This window comes from Meles meles, chromosome 2 (genome assembly GCF_922984935.1).
Source record: "Meles meles chromosome 2, mMelMel3.1 paternal haplotype, whole genome shotgun sequence".
NCBI classification, from domain to species: Eukaryota; Metazoa; Chordata; class Mammalia; order Carnivora; family Mustelidae; genus Meles; species Meles meles.
Window position 1 is genome coordinate 75,408,326 of NC_060067.1, and position 19,888 is coordinate 75,428,213.

Consider the following 19,888-nt stretch of genomic DNA (forward strand, 5'->3'; position numbering starts at 1 on the left):
AACCAGAACAATTTAAAATGCCATATAAATAAAGGCGACCAGAAGTTGATTTAAAGTTTTTCTTCTGTAATTTGTCTCCCCTTTGTCGTGGCACGCTCAGAGAAAGTGAATGCAGTGGATTGAAAGGAGGAGGGGGAGGACGAAGGAGGAAGGGAGGAGCCCTGGAAGGAGCGGCTCCCATCCTCCTCCCCCAGCCCCCACCGGCCCTCCTCCCCGCTCTTCCCGCCGCGCCCCCAGCCCCCGCCTTCCTCCTAGCTGGTCTCTCTCCCTCTCCACCCTCCACTCTCGACCGCCCTCGCTTTGGGGACTCCATCAGCTTTTGATTTGGAAGGACGCTGATTGGCTGGAAGCGATTCAACACACGCCGGGCAAGAGAGCTTTGTCTGAGTTGAAGTGAAGTTGTACAGATTTTAGACTGGAGTCAGCAATCACGGGTGTTTAGTCTGCAGCCGCGCAGGGAAAGGGAGAAAGAATCGCTCGAGAAGGATTCACTGCAGACTGCCGGCACCCTGCACTAGATGGATTCCGACTACACGAGGAGGGAAACGCGGAGGTGACACCCGTCTGCCTGCAGAGAGGACAGCCAGCCAAACAAACGCAAGGATCGCGCTCCACGCCGCTAGTATCTGGAAGTCGTGACACGGTGTGTATAAAACAAAAGTTTGCGAGCCATTAATTGCTGTGCTGTATTATTAAGAGACGCTTTCAAGTTTCAAGTACCAAATGTAGCTTAGCTTTAAGTTGCCAAAGGAAGTTGGGGGAATTGCTTTGCTGTTTTAACTTGGTCTGTGTGAGGAATCTCCTAAAACTGACCGATGTGCCAAATGAATGCTAAAATGCACTTTAGATTTGTTTTTGCACTCCTGATGCTATCTTTCAGCTACGATGTACTGTGCAAGAATCTGAAATACAGGATTTATGAGGAGCAGAGGGTTGGATCAGTAATTGCAAGACTATCAGAGGATGTGGCTGATGTTTTAGTTAAGCTACCTAATCCTTCCACTGTTCGTTTTCGAGCCATGCAAAGGGGAAATTCTCCTCTCCTTGTGGTAAATGAGGATAATGGAGAAATCAGCATAGGGGCTAAAATCGACCGTGAACAACTATGCCAGAAAAACTTGAACTGTTCCATAGAGTTTGATGTGATCACTCTACCCACGGAGCATCTGCAGCTTTTCCATATTGAAGTCGAAGTGCTGGATATTAATGACAATTCTCCCCAGTTTTCAAGATCTGTCATACCTATTGAGATATCTGAGAGTGCAGCAGTCGGGACTCGGATTCCCCTGGACAGTGCATTTGATCCAGATGTGGGGGAAAATTCCCTCCATACATACTCTCTCTCTGCCAATGATTTCTTTAATATTGAGGTCCGGACCAGGACCGATGGCGCCAAGTATGCAGAACTCATAGTGGTCAGAGAGCTCGATCGGGAGCTGAAGTCAAGCTATGAGCTTCAGCTCACTGCCTCAGACATGGGGGTGCCTCAGAGGTCTGGCTCATCCATACTAAAAATAAGCATTTCGGACTCCAATGACAACAGCCCTGCTTTTGAGCAGCAGTCTTATATAATACAACTCTTAGAAAACTCCCCCGTTGGCACTTTGCTCCTTGATCTGAATGCCACTGATCCAGATGAGGGCGCTAATGGGAAGATTGTATATTCCTTCAGCAGTCATGTGTCTCCCAAAATTATAGAGACTTTTAAAATCGATTCAGAAAGAGGACACTTGACTCTTTTCAAGCAAGTGGATTATGAAATCACCAAATCCTATGAGATTGATGTTCAGGCTCAAGATTTGGGTCCAAATTCAATCCCAGCTCATTGCAAAATTATAATTAAGGTTGTGGATGTTAATGACAATAAGCCTGAAATTAACATAAACCTCATGTCCCCCGGAAAAGAAGAAATATCTTATATCTTTGAAGGGGATCCTATTGACACGTTTGTTGCTTTGGTCAGGGTTCAGGACAAGGATTCTGGGCTGAATGGAGAAATAGTTTGTAAGCTTCACGGACACGGTCACTTTAAACTTCAGAAGACTTATGAAAACAATTATTTAATCTTGACGAATGCCACACTGGATAGAGAAAAGAGATCTGAATACGGTTTGACCGTAATCGCTGAGGACAAGGGGACACCCAGTCTTTCTACAGTAAAACATTTTACTGTTCAGATCAATGATATAAATGACAATCCACCCCACTTCCAGAGAAGTCGCTATGAATTTGCAATCTCAGAGAATAACTCGCCAGGGGCCTATATCACCACTGTTACAGCCACAGATCCTGATCTTGGAGAAAACGGGCAAGTTACGTATACAATTTTGGAAAGTTTTATCCTGGGAAGTTCCATAACTACATATGTAACCATTGACCCATCGAATGGAGCCATCAATGCCCTCAGAATCTTTGATCATGAGGAAGTGAGTCAGATCACTTTTGTGGTTGAAGCAAGAGATGGAGGAAGTCCAAAGCAACTCGCAAGCAATACCACAGTTGTGCTCACCATCATTGATGAAAATGACAATGTCCCTGTGGTTATAGGGCCTGCGCTGCGCAATAATACTGCAGAAATCTCCATACCCAAAGGGGCTGAAAGCGGCTTTCATGTCACAAGAATCAGGGCAATTGACAGAGACTCTGGTGTGAATGCTGAACTCAGTTGCTCCATCATAGCAGGTAATGAGGAGAATATCTTTTTAATGGATCCACGATCATGTGACATCCATACCAATGTGAGCATGGAATCTGTTTCCCACACAGAATGGGAGCTCTTGGTTGTCATCCAGGACAAAGGCAATCCTCAGCTGCATACCAAAGTCCTTCTGAAGTGTGTGATCTTTGAATATGCAGAGTCAGTGACAAGTACAGCCATGACCTCAGTAAGCCAGGCATCTTTGGATGTCTCCATGATTATAATTATTTCCTTAGGAGCAATTTGTGCAGTGTTGTTGGTTATTATGGTGCTGTTTGCCACGAGGTGTAACCGAGAAAAGAAAGACACTAGATCCTACAACTGCAGGGTAGCAGAATCCACTTATCAGCACCACCCAAAAAGGCCATCCAGGCAGATTCACAAAGGGGACATTACCTTGGTGCCAACCATGAATGGCACTCTGCCCATCAGATCTCATCACAGGTCGTCTCCATCTTCGTCTCCGACCTTGGAAAGAGGGCAGATGGGCAGCCGGCAGAGTCACCACAGTCACCAGTCCCTCAACAGTTTGGTGACAATCTCATCCAACCACGTGCCAGAGAATTTCTCATTAGAACTCACCCATGCCACTCCTGCTGTTGAGGTAAGATCATACCCTACACCAGTTCACTGATCAAGTCAGCTGTTAGTGTTCAGAAGTTGTGTATCTGTTAGTTCTTAAATGTTTCTCTTAAGAAGTAAGCAATATTTGAATTAAATAGGGTACACGTTGCATTACGTGTATGCAGCAAGTATACATACCTTAGTAGGCTGTTTTGTTTTTCTTAAAGAATTTGCTTGCATGTATTATGTATATGTATAATACTGAAAAATAAACGTGGAGCTCTGAAATGACTATCTAATTAGAATACCCTTACTTCCTAGGTTGAGATACTGGAAGCCGAAAATAAAAGGGCTTGTTTTATTCTCATAATTGTGATTCCTACTAATACCTCCCCCCAAAAAACAAAAGACTTTAAAAAAAACCCACAAAAAACCAAAACTGAGGCCTCCACAATGCCATCTGAATGCATATCACATTTGCTCAACTTTCAGAATTTTTCTGAGACGATTTTAGCTGCATGTGTTCGAATGTTGTATTTTACAACATTTTCCACGTATTTTTATAACTGCTCACTTTAATCTGAACTAAAAAATAAAATAAAATAAAGGAAATCAATCTGTTATTTATCAAGGAGTTCTCTTTCCAAAAGAAAAAGTCAGTATATGAGATCCTTCAAGTCTCTCTGGGATGGAGTCAGTTATGTGTGGCGGCTGCCTACGGAGTCTGCCACATTCCAGCATGTGTAAATCTTTAAAACAGAGCTAACATGTTCGATTAATTAGGATGAGATAGTGAGCAACTGTTTTTCCTTGCTTAAAGCTTGTGAGTCTTTGGGGCTTTGTTTCCAGAAATCAGTTCTGTCTCTTTGGTTTCCAGCAGGTCTCCCAGCTTCTTTCAATGCTTCACCAGGGACAATATCAGCCAAGGCCAAGTTTTCGAGGAAACAAATATTCCAGGAGCTATAGGTATGAATTATCCTCCTGCTACCTATTGAGTCCCACTAACATGAATGCTGAAGAGTAAAAACCACACTTTCTCTGATTCATCTTTCTAGATATGCCCTCCAAGACATGGACAAATTTAGCTTGAAAGACAGTGGCCGTGGTGACAGTGAAGCAGGAGACAGTGATTACGATTTGGGGCGCGATTCACCGATAGATAGGCTGCTGGGTGAAGGATTCAGTGACCTGTTTCTTACAGATGGAAGAATTCCAGCAGGTAAGAGGGTAGTGATAGATGATAAATCCTTATTTTCAGATCTGCTACACTAATGAAGTGAAATTTTCTCCCATGCTTCTAATTTTCTTTGTCCTTTGCACTGAAGTGTCTGTCATTTGTACACTATTAGCAATGAACATGACCTGGCACACTTCAGAATCATTTTCTTAAAATTCATATGAAGCAGTTGGTAGAGACAGAGTAAGCAGGAGAGCGTAGCAGGACAAGAAGGAAGGAGTGGGGAGAGGAGGACAGAAAACCACACCACTTCTTTCCTCTTCCTGCCCCATCCAGGACTGCCGCAGGACACTCTTGAGCAACTCTTTATGAAATTACTGGGTGGTTGTTGTTATTCAAACAGCCTGTTTTGGTGCCTCGTGGTGAACCGGACTATAATTTGGAGGACACAAATTTCCTGTGATGGAAACCTACTCACAGAATCAGAGATTAAAATACACTAGAAAATGGTCCACTTCTATCACCAAAAATAGGACAAAGAATGCATCTTTGTAGGTGGTAAACACAGAATATTTTTGCCACCCTTCATTTTCTATCTGCACTATAGTGGAAAAGGAACAGGAGTTTAAGAGGGGAATTTATAAGTACATAGCTACATGGAGGAGAGCCTAGTAAGTTATGAGCCACATTTTCCTTAGAGTCGCCCCTCTCTAGTTGTGTAGTAGAAACCCTGAACCAACTGGGTAAATCCTGACTACCTCATTGTAGCAACCCTGGTTCTAGAGACTGTAATATTGAATCAACTCTTAGGAACATATAAATGTTGTTTTGGCAACTTATGTTTCTAAATTCCAGGGAATGTTGATCAAATGACTGCCAGTTGATAAATGAAAGGAAGGCAGAACTATGACCCATCTGAGTTCCATCAAACATCCGTTTTCTAAATATAGATAAGTAGGAGAGTTTAGGAAATAGTCATAAGACCACTTCAGAGAACCACAGAAATGCAGGTTTTCACCGCATGGAAAGTTCTAGCTGCAGTGGCGGTAGTTGCCACCAGTAGTAACCAGCAACGTCCCAGCACTTACGTAGGCCCCATGAGGACAGTGGTACCTGCATTCGGTCTCCTAACACTTCACAGAAACAGGACTTAGTAGTGGGGTGGTAGTAAGAGAAGTGTTCTCGTTTTGTTTGTTTGTTTTGTCTAGGTTTGAAAACTGAAGCTTATAAAGGTTAAAAAAATGTGTCTCAAATCGGGCAGTTTGTACATGGTGGAGGTGAGATTTGAACCAGTCCCCACACGCATAAACACTAGCCTAGTAAGAGCAATATGAAGCAACAGTTTGTTTTTTTTTAAATAAGTTCAGTAATGTATTTGTTCTCATATTCTTAAGTCTCGCTACCGTCTATGAAATGATTGAATGCTGCCTATTTCATTATGCTAGGACAGCACGAGATAGTGCATCTCTATGGTGAATGTACGGTAAAGACTTCTAGTAGCGTTGAGGGCTACAGTGTACACGAGAACCAATATTTGCACAGTAGTGTCTTTGTTTCTTTGTTTTATTCCTAGATTCCCTGTTAAAAGGAAGAAAATAAATCTCTGAAAATCTAGTGGGATATACACAGCCTCAGAAAACTTGAAATGAAATGAAAGAACTATCTGGCTAAATTTCTATGATTCAATGATACTGATGGAACTCTAATGTTGAATACTGATCCCTAAGTTTGAATAATGTCATTTCCTAAATTTCATTATTTCATAGAACAGAAAAGTAATATAATGATCATGACATCAGTATTATATTATAATAGGTTATTTTTTAAATTGTATGAAGTCTATTCATTGAAATTTTAATTTATTGGCATAATTAAAAGGAAAATAACTTTCCCTATTTAGACAACCTTTCCATTTGGGGGCCTAAATGGTGCCTAAAATCCTTAATTCTGAAATTGTGTAGTTGTAAACAGCTAACCTGTTTTAAACAAAGACAAGATTTCTCTTTCACTCTTTCAAAGCTACCAACACCAGATATGTTCATGGCAGGAGAGTTATCTAATGCTTTATTTAAAAAATAAGATAAAAAATGTAAATAAAGCCGTTGAGGAAATAATGGGTAGATATAAAGTCTAGGTAATAGTAAGTTTTATTTAGTGAATAGCTTTAAACTCCTTATAAGTTATCATTTCTTTTCAAAGTTGGAGGTTCACTTTTATATTATCAGTAATAACACAACTTAATATATAGATAGCCCTTTAAAAAAATTCCACATTTACATAATTATACTTAATCTCGGTGTCTAGCAGGAGAGCTATATTGCTGGTACATGGTGTTGTTTTATAATAGATACATTTCTTTCTTACTGGCCACTTGCGTCCATGTGGAGAAAGCATTCTGGTGGCATAGAGCACTGGGATGTTACCAGTGATTTATAAAGTATTTTAAGCCTTATTCATGTCTGGCTAGTATGGGAAGAAATGAGCATGTTGAGTATTTGTACAGAGATAACCGTCCTTTAATTTTGACCATCATTCTGATTGTACTTCAACCATTTTCTGGTTTATTACTCATTCTGGCAGCTTCTGCCAGCATGTTAGGTTTTAAAACTTGTGCTGTGTAAACTTATATTCCCAGGAAATAGCCCAAGTAGGGGAAAAAAAAAATGCAAGTCCACATCTGAATGCCATTAACAGAATCAGTGCAGTTTTCAAAAGCATGTATATTTTTAGGACTTAAGTGTCTTATTCCAACTATTTTTCTGCACTGAACTGTGATCAAATATAGATTATGTTACATTGCATTGCTTGCCAACAAGGTCATTTCTGGTCATTCATTCTATTAATTCCCACAGAAATATCCTGCATTCTGAGCAGTAAAATCAGCAAGCATTTTTGTCTGTTAGCTCATGTTTGTCAACATACTTTCTTCCTTACTCATTCAACTTTGAACTACAGTGCTACACACATATTCCTGCAAAATTTCCATTTTCCCAACCTATCAGCTGCACCAGAATGATTTATAAAGGCTTTTGATTTTGTTTCTTGTGATACTCCTTTATTAGGCTCATTCCACTTTTTATTCATCTGCCATCTGTGATTACTTAACTCAAACATTTCTCTTTAAATCCATGTTCTGTCCATTGTCGTGGCTGGTATCCCAGTTCTGGCCTTTCTTCCATGGCTGGTTTACTGTACCAGCACATAAGCCGATATTCACTCTCTAGCACCTCCTGCATTCGTTAAGTATTTCTTTTGTGCAGCTTCAACAACTTTTTCAGAATGTTTTAATTTACATATTTTTGGTTCAAAATCAGTAGTTGACTTTTGTTGCCCAGCAACACCTAATAAAACTACTTCCCTTGGCATTCCAAGGCCAATAAAACCCACTCCTAGCTTATTAACTCTCCATTTTGGCCTGCCTCCCTTTCTTTCTTTCTTTCTTTCTTTCTTTCTTTCTTTCTTTCTTTCTTTCTTTCTTTCTTCCTTTCTTTCTGTCTGTCTGTCTGTCTGTCTTTTTCTTTCTCTTTTGCAATGGGCAGAAACATCTCTTCACATAACACACCAGTCCTTTGCTCATGTTGCCTTTCTTCCTGAAAAAATTAGTTTCTTTTCACCATGTCTGAGACCTGGTCAGCTCTCAAAATTTGTTTCAAGTTTAGCTTCCTTTAACTACTGCAACCTCCACTTTCCCCCCTTTTTTTTCCTTTCTTGCCATGCCCTCAGCATCACACGGCCTGGCACTCTAACTGGGCATTTAAGGCATCACTTGTTACACTTGACTCAGAACTGGATCAGAAACCGTTTGAGGACAGGGAGGTATCATAATGACTTTGCCTATGGTAGGCTCTGAAGATGTAACTGATTGGTTACTCAATAACTAATGGCTTGATAGGAGTTAGACCCAGGGTTTTTATCTCTTCTTCTTACGTTAAGTCCGATCTATAAGATATAGTTCAGTCACAAAATTGATAGTCCTATGGAATTCTCTGCTTCCTTACCTCCCTCCCCTTCCCAGAGGGAATTTAACCACCTGGCTGCTTCCAAGAAGAGACAGAAAGATTAGCCACATGCACCCGTTGCCAATAAGTTCTATCTTACTGGATGTGGTATGAAACCTCTGTGGCACTGAATTATGTGTATACTGAGAATGTTTTAAATAGTTGAATCTCCAGGGAAAAGGTTGAAAATATCAATGAAACAGAAAATACCCTATTCTGTGCCACTGCCCCCATCTCTATTAATTTTCCCCAACCTTCTCTCCATTAGCTTTGCTTCACCCATTTTTCCTACTTTATGAATTTGAAAAATGGTATGTTAATTTATTATTTTATAATGAAAGCTTCACTTATTTGCTGCAAAGTTGTTAAATAGCATTCCGTTTTAAAAATTCCTGTAATTAAATTACTTTTGAACAGGGACTACCATTTTAATCATCCAGGTTGTATTTTTGGTTATATGTTCATTATATTCAGGTCTTTAGAAAGTTGATCATATGCAGGATTCCTAGAAGCCCATGTAATTTTTCTCCCCTCCCCCCGTCATTAAATATTAAAAGAAAACAAAATCAACCAAACAATCAATCAAACAATTAAGTCCTTCCCACAGAGTTAAAGGCCGGAAAACAAAGGAAAGGTGTCATCAGATCTATTTCCCTTCCTTCTAACAGGATGTATATAAGACAAGATAGACGGATCTCCTTTCCATTTTCAGAGACCTGGGGAATCAGGGAAAAAACTTCATTACCGCTTTGAGAATTATTTCACTGCTGAGAAAACCTCATGGCTATTAAGGCGTTCCAATTACTTTCAACTCCTTTTGGTTTTTGTCCACATTAAATGATGAACAATAATTGGTGAGTTTTTCCAAGCAGTAATAATGCATGAAGTCAGTACATCTAAACATGCTTTTATTCTTTTTTTTTTTTTAAGATTATTTATTTATTTATTTATTTGAGAGACAGAGATCACAAGTAGGTAAAGAGGCAGGCAGAAAGAGAGGAGGAAGCAGGCTCCCCGCTCAGCAGAGAGCCCGACTCAGGGCTAGATCCCAGATCCCTGAGACCAGGACCTGAGCTGAAGGCAGAGGCTTTAACCCACTGAGCCACTCAGGCACCCCAACATGCTTTTATTCTTAAATCATACATCCTTATTTAAACTTAGCCTTTCCTCACTGCAAAAGTACACAAGGATTCTCAGTATTTGCCCTTTGTCTTACCCCCCAGTTAGCACTCACTCTATCTCTGCATTTTCCCTACTCTCTTTCTATTTTTAGCTTTCCTGCCAATCAGACTTTTGTTCTCCACCCAGTATACTTGCTGTCATTTTTGCAGATAATCACCTTCTCTATTAAGAACTGAGGTCCAGGGGCACCTGGGTGGCTCAGTGTGTTGAAGCCTCTGCCTTCAGCTCAGGTCATGGTGTCAGGGTCCTGGGATAGAGCCCCACATCAGGCTCTCTGCTCCACAGGGAGCCTGCTTCCTCCTCCCCTCTACCTGCCTTTCTGCCTACTTGTGATCTCTCTCTCTCTGTCGAATGGATAAATAAAATCTTTGAAAAAAAAAGGAGAAAAAGAAAAGAAGAAAAGAAAAAAAAAAAAACTGAGGTCCAGAGTTGATGAGGCATAAAACTGAGTTATCTCCACAGTTTAAGTGATGAAGGGCAATGACTTCCACCTTTTCAACAAAGTTCTCTATATGTCTTTTTTTTTTTTTTTTTTTTTTTTTTAAGAGAGGGAGGGAGGGTAGGTGCAGGTAGGTAGAGGGAGAAACACAGAGAGAGAATCTTAAACTGGGCATGGAGCCGGCTTGGGGTTCAATCTCACAACCCTGAGATTATGACCTGAACTGAAATCAAGACTTTGGACACTTAACAGACTGAGTCACCCAGGTGCCTCATTTCTCTTTTTCTGAAAGGAAACATTAACTCTTTACTTTCCTTTTTTAGTATATAAATCTTTTTTAAAATTTTATTTTACTGCATAAGAACTCTTAACATGTGATCCACCCTCTTAATAAAATTTTAATTATACAATATAGTATTGCTAACTATAGGTACAATGTTGTATAGCAGATCTCCACAACTTACTCTTCTTGCTTAACCAAAACTTGATACCCATTGATTAGCAGTCCCCCATTTCCTCAACCCCCCAGTACACACACACCTTCTAGCAACCACCATTCCACTCTTGGATTCTATGAGTTTGTCCATTTTAGATACCTTATATACATAGAATCCTGCAATATTTGTCCTTATTTACTTCACCAAGTATAATGTCCTCAAAATTCATCCACGTTGCCACATAATGTAGACTTTCCTTCCTACTTTAAGGCTAAATAATATTCCATTGTGTGCGTATACTACATTTACTCTATCCATTCATTTGTTGGTGGTCATTCACGTTGTTTTTCCATCTGGCTATTGTGAATAGTGCTGCAGTGAACAGGGAAGGGCCAATATCTCTTTGAGATCTTGATTTCAATTCTTTTGGGTAAATACCCAGTAGTGGGATTGCTAGATCATATGGTAGTTACATTTTTAGTTTTTTTAGGAACTTCCATATTGTTTTTCATAGTGGCTGCACCATTTGTATTCTTAGCAACAGTGTACAGGTATTCTAATTTCTCCACATCCTTGCCAACATTTATTATTTTTTTATAACAGCCATCCTGACAATTTGAAGTGATATCTCATTGTGGTTTTGATGTGCATTTCCCTGATAATCAGAAAATATACAGTGAACGCTTATTCTATGCAGACACTTCACCTGGTAATGGGGACTATATAGACTACTTGCTTCCCTTGATAAAGGATTTGACATTGTTCAAGAGTCATCCTTTGTCACAATAATTTGGGAAGAAGAGAAATCTTTCCGAAGTGGTCAGATCTAGAGAATTAGCTCTGAATAGATAGGTATGGTTGTTACCAATCCAGTTGTCATTCAAATGTAAGATAACTACTTTGTATTTTCTGCATCCTGTCTCTGGCTCTAAAACAAAATCATGATATTTAAGAGACCTAATTTTCAGAGAAAGAGATAGATGGTTTGTGGAGTATATTTTACATTTTTGCATTTCTTCATTGTTGTGTAATTTCGTTATATTTGGCAAATTTAGAAATTTTTCTCCTCTTTATTTTCTGCGTCTCTAATATCATCTATTATTTTCTGTGAGTGTTGCCACTCACATTCCAATAGGGCATTATAACAACTGGAAGAGATAACCAATGGATTTTTTTGTACTGTTCAGCTTTTGATGACTTTTCCATCTATTTAAGAAGTCTTCCTAACAGGGGCGCCTGGGTGGCTCAGTGGGTTAAGCCGCTGCCTTCGGCTTGAGTCATGATCTCAGGGTCCTGGGATCGAGTCCTGCATCGGGCTCTCTGCTCAGCAGCGAGCCTGCTTCCCTCTCTCTGTCTACTTGTGATTTCTCTCTGTCAAATAAATAGATAAAATCTTTAAAAAAAAAAAGAAAGAAGTCTTCCTAACAGACTAGGGATGCCTGGTAGTTGAGGATAATTTGCACTGCTATTTTAAGTAGCAAATCAATAAATAATCCAGAATACTTTGGAGAGAGATTAATAAGGATAATGACCTGATAGTTTATTATATTCCCAATACCTCCATTAAAAGTAAGTCCGTCAGATAGACCTCAATATCTAGAAAGCTACTCATAGGTATTACTCAAAAATTATCTGGTGGCAGTCTAAAAATATGGATTTACTTTACATCCCTGGGTTTTCAAGAATTTATGTTCAGCAAACATTCCATCACCTATACCTTTGTTCCTTTTCAGTCATCCTCATGTATAAGTTATAAATCCATTTTCTCATTACGTGAGTAGCAGGAATAATATTCCTGAGAAGTATGTGAGTCATAACCCTCCTTTCCTTATTTGATAAACAGAAAAAAAAAAAAAAAAGTCCACAAAAATGATACTCAAATCCGTAAGTGAAGTCCGTTTAGCATATAAAATAACAGGTGAGTATCGTGTTCGCCGTTTAAAACTGTCTCGTTTTACTTTTTAAAAAATGAAATTACCTTCTTTTCTATCATTTGGAGTTACGCTAAGTATGATCCTGAATCCCTGTTGTTTTCCTCGGTGTAGCTATGCGGCTCTGCACGGAGGAGTGCAGGGTCCTGGGACACTCCGACCAGTGCTGGATGCCACCGCTGCCCTCGCCGTCCTCCGACTATCGGAGTAACATGTTCATTCCGGGGGAGGAGTTCCCAGCACAACCGCAGCAGCAGCAGCCGCATCAGAGTCTTGAGGAGGACACCCAGCCCGCGGATTCTGGGGAGAAGAAGAAGAGTTTCTCCACCTTTGGGAAGGACTCCCCGAACGACGAGGACTCCGGGGATACCAGCACGTCCTCTCTGCTCTCGGAAATGAGCAGCGTGTTCCAGCGCCTCTTGCCCCCTTCCCTGGACACTTACGCTGAGTGCGGCGAGGTGGATCGGTCCAACTCCCTGGAGCGCCGCAAGGGGGCGTTGCCCGCCAAGACTGCGGGTTACCCGCAAGGCGTGGCCGCCTGGGCAGCCAGTACGCATTTTCAAAACCCCACCAACAGCTCTGGTCCCCCTCTTGCAACTCACTCCAGTGTGCAGCCTTCCTCGAAATGGCTGCCGGCCATGGAGGAGATCCCCGAAAACTATGAAGAAGATGATTTTGACAATGTGCTCAACCACCTCAACGACGGGAAACACGAACTCATGGATGCCAGTGAGCTGGTGGCTGAGATTAACAAACTGCTTCAAGATGTCCGCCAGAGCTAGGAGATTTTAGCGAAGCGTTTTTGTTTTCCATATGTGTGGAAATAGGGGACAGAGAAGACCCTGAAAGAACTGGCATTGCCGAATAGTTGCATTTATCATAAATGTGTCTGTGTATATTGAATATTAAATACTGTATTTTCGTATGTACACAATGCAAGTGTGATTATTTTAATCTGTATTTTAAAAATACATTTGTACCTTATATTTATGTGTAATTTAACAAACAAATTTTATTTTTTTACTCCCATGACCAACATGTCTTTCCTAATCATGTAGAAACTAGCCACTGTTCAAATAGGATATATAGTCAACCACAAAGTATAAAGGCACTGTGTAGATTAGTTCCGTTGGGGAAGAAATTGCTGTGCTATAGGAACAACCCCACTAAAGCATTATATGATTCTTAGTTTCATTAAGTGATCCAGTTTCTTTTTACAGTACTTAAAAAATAAAATTATGCATCAATAAAAATGTTAAACTATTTTATTATTATCATTATTTTCGCTGCTCTCTTCTAGTTCTGATAGTTCAATTACAGCAGAATTGAAACATGAGGTGAAATTTCATTTTAGGACTGGGAAGTGTCTTTCACAGACAATGATGAAAATAGGGCTAGAGCCAATGCTTCCCAACTCCCAGGGCCCTACTATTCTGGGGCATCACACTGGCCTGTTCTTGAGAATATTTCTCCTGAAGTATTATTGTCTATTTGTAATCAAGGTAAACGATGAATTTCATTCCGTCCTTGTAACAGTAGGCATGCTCCAAGGAAATGGAATCTGTCCTATAAATGGGTTAACAGTATGTATTCTAACAGTGAAAGGTACTAGTGGACGAAGACGGTTATGTCAGTGTCCCTCCTAGGGTAGTAAATGTAAGTGATTTATTCTGAAACTGTTCTATTTGAATCTTCTCTCCTTCACAAAACTTGAACATTTTTATCTTTTGCAATGTTTTTGTTATAAGTATTCACTTTTAGCTTTTGTCTCCAGTGCATGATTTCATAGTTTTGCTTTTATTTTTAGTGTAAGAACGTTTTTTAAAATTATGATTTTTGTTACTGCAGTTCTGTTGTATTTGTTGTGTGACAAACAACAAATTCTTTAATTATTGTGCTGTTATCTCTCTGTGTGGAATGCTTTTGTAAAGGAGATCATTATTATGACTGTTCTCATTTATGACCAAGCTTCTATTAATGTTATTTCTATGAATACACTATCTTGATTGTACTCTCCAAAAAATTTTGCTGTCAATGAAAATAAAAGAAAAATTAAAGTAAAGCTAAAGAACTGTCCATAAATCAGAGTCCTGGTCTACATACAAGTTCAAAAGCTTTGCATGAAGCATATCTTTCATGAGAGAATAATTCAATGTTGAATTTTGAGTGATACAGAGGAAGCTTTCAGCTGGCTTGGCAAACAAGAAAAACACAATGGAAAAGGAATGAATTTGAGACCTGTAATGGGAATGAAAGAAGTCTACGGTATTCCCAGTAGACTGAAGAATTTAAATGCATTTGAAGTGTAAAGAAAAAGAATAACCAAATAGTAACCACTTGAATATTTTTCAGATTAAAAAAAAAATCTCAGAACATTTTGTATTAAGTTGGGTCAAAAAAATATGCCTTACAATGTTTCCAAGAGGTGAAAATATCATCCTCCTTGGTTTGCTAGCAGGGAATTGAAATATGAAGAAAGTTAAATAGCCTAAAAAAGGCTAAACTCAGATATTTTAAATCTCAAATGAGCACCACATCAAATAGATGTTTTATGTCTTCTGAAAGGCACATTTTCCTATATAGGAGGGATTTCAGTTACAAGGGAAATTTCCATTTATTTTTCAGTATATTACACACACAAATGCTAACCACATTTAAAAACATTTTTTTTTTCAAATTCACTTCCTTTCGGTACATATTATCATTAAAAATTTTTCATGGCTTTGCTGTTCTTAATTTAAAGCACCACTAGAAATTAGGAAGCAGTGCTGGAAATCAACATTTAAATAATGCAAAGTAAATAAAATGTAATACTATATTAAATACAAAACCTTTGTGTTTCAGACCCCTTGCCACTCCAGCCTTCTCCACTAACTATGGCTTTCCAGATGGAAGGGTAAAGGGAATATTAGTGCAAGATTTTCACTTTTCTCTCCTGTTCCTTTCACAGATACTATAATCTCAGTGAAAGCTCAACTCTCTGGTGCTATCATAGCAATTTAACCTCTCATCAAGTTTACATTTTCTCTTCTTTGATACCATGCCCCTCTTCATACTGAAACAACTGAAAAGCACTTAAACCAAGGAGGTTCTTTTTGATTTCTTAATCCCTTTGTCCCCATTCAGTTCCTTTAAATGTTCTTCAGCATCAAGAGACAAAGGCAGGAGCAGGGGGAGGGGCAGAGGGAGAGGGACAAGCGGATTCCCCACTGAGCAGGGAGCTTGACTCCTGACTTGGGGCTTGATCCCAAGACCCCAACCAAGATCATGACCTGAGCCAAAGTCAAAGGCTTAACTGATTGAGCCACCCAGGCACCCCAGTGATAATCTTCTCTTAATTAGTAGGATCATCTTCAAAAAATGTAATTCAATACTGAATCTGTTGCTTAATAAATCTTTTAAATGTTTATTTATAGGATGATTAGAAATGGTTTTATTCAAATCTTATAGGTTATTAACATTGTTATCACTTATCATTTCTTTCTTAGTATTTAGCAGATGAGACTTATGACTTTATTGATCATTTAAATTCTTTATCCTTCTGTCATACATCTATCAAATTTACCACTTACCAATAGATAACTATTCAGGCAAAGAACGGTTAAGGTACTCTTACTGGAGTTACTGAAGAAGTGTCATTTGTGAAAGAATTTTAGAATCCTTGTTTCATTGCTTTGATACCAGCTAATGTCAGAAAAATATTCAAACTGAGTATGAATTATTAACACATTAAAATTCAAACATGGTGGGTAAAAAAGGTATTGCCTGACATAACAACTCTCAGTCCTCCATGAAATCACAGAACTGGACCCACACAGTTCAGGTAATTTGCCAAACTATTGAAAAGGTTTTGATGTTCCCGTTTCAACTGAATATATACTGTGAACGTATCATCACAGTATCAAAAATTGGGAATGCACTGAACTCTGAAAGGCAATAAGCATTGCCATGTAAAATTAAATTCAAACCACACAAAAGTCTTCAAGATTTATGTTGAGTTTTAAAAAGAATAAAGACAGTATAGGCATTTTAAAAGACCAGCATATTGACTTCCTCAATTGCAAGTTAAATTCATAAAATAAAGCTATCTTATATACAGAAGCTGTCTTATATATTATGAAAGTAGGAGTTGCCTTACTGATTGTAATCATTTTTAATGTATTAGGATGTCTCCAACTGTGAAGGATAGAAATAATTTTATGTGGTTACATAAAGTTTTAATTTGATAAATTAAGCTCTTTGGGCCATTGAAGATTCATCTCATTCAGTTTAGTTCCCAGAACAAACAATAAGTCACTTTTTTTTAAAAAATATTTTATTTATTTATTTGACAGAGAGAGAGGTCACAAGTAGGCAGAGAGGCAGGCAGAGAGAGAGGGAGAAACAGGCTCCCCACCAAGCAGAGAGCCCGATGCGGGGCTCGATCCCAGGACCCTGAGATCATGACCTGAGCCGAAGGCAGAGGCTTAAACCACTGAGCCACCCAGGTGCCCCACAATAAGTCACTTTTTTGAAAGAAAGTAAATGATATCTAAAGTACTAGATTGCAATTGAAAAACCTGTATTGCCCGAGTTGTGGTTCAGCTTTCATCTGTGTGACTGGAGTCGTATCAATATATACAATCTGTATGCCAGGAATAATGGGAACTTTAATATACTCTAAACCAATATAAATAGACCAGGTAGACACTGTATAACAGATCTGAAAGTGATAGTATATGCTTCTCTTTAATTTAGATTTTTATTATACACTAACTTATACAACTTGTGGAACTGTTAGAAACATTTTATGAAGAGCTGGCATAACAAAAATTGCTACCAAAATTTACATACTTCTTGACTTTCAAAATTGCAATAACATCCTACTCCGGCACTTTAAAATAATAGTTTCCTATTTCCTTTTATGACTTCTGCAAGTTGCTCCTAATTCTTGTTTGTTTTTTTTCAGATTTTATCTTTTCAATTTATTTATTTTATGGTATTCCTCCTTGATAATTTACCCTACCGTCCACATTTTATAGCAATCTTCTCGAAATTCTCACATGTACATAGCTCTTTATATAACCACTTAGATTTTATCAATTTTTTCCACATCTTTTCTTTGTTATTAATATAATAGGGATCATATTTTTGAGATATGAAACTAATACCTTTTAATTCTCAATAAACCTTGCTCTTCCAATTCACACTTTAATGGAAGGTTAAATTTATACAGTTAAGAATGAAGGGGCCATTTCTGTTGTTCTGTTTTAAATGAAATGTTTTTCAGTGTCTAGGGAGACATTAGTGTAGAACACTTGTCTTATTGAGGAGGAATTTTTTTTTCCCTAAATATAAAACCCTTCTATTTATGTATTAAGGATTGGCCTAGGAAAGGCAAGCTTGGAATCTTAATATAAGCCAAAGTTAAGTGTGAGGAAATAAATGTGAAAGTAAGAAAGATCCATTGCCACAGAAAAGAAAGATAACTCAGGCAATTGTTGACAGCATAGAGCCCTATGAATACATTGAGAAAGGCAAAATCTCAGATGTTAGTATCTTCTATATTCTCACCGCCCGTGATCTTTAAAAGAACCTTTAGAACAAAGCACTACTTTGGGGGAAGATGTTTCTCCTTTCCACCGCTCTCCCTGCCCAGGAGTACAGGTTTGGACAAACTGGTGCCAAAGTGTGTGTGCCTCTGAACCAGCATCCTTCCTCCTTCCTCTCTTTGGCTGGCTTGCAGAAGATTCCAATTTCCTTCCTTACCAAAATAGGGGAGGGGCTGATAGGATAAACTGTAATACATTTCAAAGTGCTTTAATCTAAATGAAGGAAAGCTTTCTAAAAGGCCAGGTACATTCTTGTCTTATTAAGAAGTACAATCTGCAGCTTAAAAGAACTAACCACACAATATTCTAGACAGAAAAGATATAGACATTTTTAGAAGTAGATCTTTGTGTTAGCCAGAGTTTTAGGTTCCAAAAAATCTACACAACCTGCAGTGAATCTTGTTGCCTGAGATGCAACATCCAAAAAATGCAATTAAGAATATTTTATGAATTCTAACCAGAAAAATATTTGCCAGTCCCCAACTTGTGATTTGGATCTCTTCTGCAAACTCATGCCCAGAGGCTGTGCATGTGGGTTGCATGAACTTACTCTGTAGAATTCTGGTTATTGCTGGGGGTAGGGTGGCAAATACACAGGAATATCATCTGATGACAAACAAAGTGTCGTTGTAGGAAAAGTCTACAGAGGACCAACCACTACAACTGAGTTCTTCACTGCATTTCCTCCCTTTCTTTTCCCCTCCCTTTCTCCTTGGATGGCAACTGAATAGAAAGAGTATAAATCATTCCTTTAAGCATTCAGCAAGCATTCATTGTGCACATACTAAGCATCGGACACTGTTCTAGGTGTTTGAAATACATAGATGAGTAAAAAAGACAAAAGAGGAGACAAAAACTGCTATACACCTATTAGAATGGCCAAAATTCAACACCAACTGCTAGCAAGGGTGCAGAGATACAAGAACACGTCATACACTGCTGGTGAGAATACAAAATGGTACAGCCACTTTGGAAGACAGCTTAGAGGTTGCTTTAAAAAAATAAGTGTAGGGCGCCTGGGTGGCTCAGTTGGTTGAGCTACTGACTTCAGCTCAGTTCATGATCCCGGACTTCCAGGATCAAGTCCTGCATCAGGCTCCCAGCTCCTTGGGGAGTCTGCTTCTCCCTCTGACCTTCTCCTCTCTCATGCTCTCCCCACTCATTCTATCTCAAATAAATAAATAAAATCTTAAAAAAAAATAAGTGTAATTGTGCCATATGATCCAGGAATCATGCTTCTTGGTATTTACCCAAGGGGTTTAAAAACATGTCCACACAAAAATCTTCACGACGATGTTTTTAGTAGCTTTATTCATACTTGTCAATTCTTGGAAGCAACTAAGATGTCTTTCAGTCCGTGAATGAATAAATGTAACTGGGTCCCATCTAGGTAATGAAGTAGTGTTGAGTGCTAAAAGGAAATGAGCTACCAAGCCATGGGGAGACATGGAGGAATCTAAAATGATATTACTACATGAAAGAAGCCCATCTGGAAAGGCTATCCACTAATTCTAAATATGAGACATTCTGGAAAAGGCAAAATAATGGAGAAAATAAAAAGATAGATGGTTGTCAGGGATCAGGCTGGGGTGGGGAGAAGGATGAACAGGCAGAGCACAGAGACATTTTAGTGCAGTGAGAATACTCTGTATGATACCTATGATGAACATATGTCATTACACATTTGTCCAAATCCCTAGAATGTAAAGCACAGAGAGTGAATAGTAAGTTAAACAATGAACTTTGGTTAATCATGATGTGTCAGTTTGGGTTCACCGATTGCAACAAGTGTACCACTCTGTTAGGGGATGTTGCTAGTGAGGGAGGTTTTGCATGTATGGGTTCATGGGATATGCAGGAAAGCTGTGTTC

At 38.9% G+C, this 19,888-nt stretch overlaps 1 protein-coding gene across 2 annotated transcripts; it reads left to right on the forward strand.

Annotated features, from left to right (window-relative positions):
- The first annotated feature begins 355 nt into the window (after positions 1–355).
- Positions 356–14,473, forward strand: PCDH18 (protocadherin 18). Of its 2 annotated transcripts, none has more exons than XM_045985293.1 (4): positions 356–3,302; positions 4,140–4,228; positions 4,318–4,481; positions 12,541–14,473. In XM_045985293.1, exons 1-4 carry the CDS (start codon positions 816–818, stop codon positions 13,206–13,208), a joined length of 3,408 nt encoding a protein of 1,135 aa, XP_045841249.1. In that variant the 5' UTR covers positions 356–815; the 3' UTR covers positions 13,209–14,473. The 2 variants fall into 2 exon arrangements, with proteins under 2 accessions (XP_045841249.1, XP_045841258.1); XM_045985302.1 differs by having other exon boundaries at positions 4,143–4,228.
- The last annotated feature ends 5,415 nt before the right edge of the window (positions 14,474–19,888 follow it).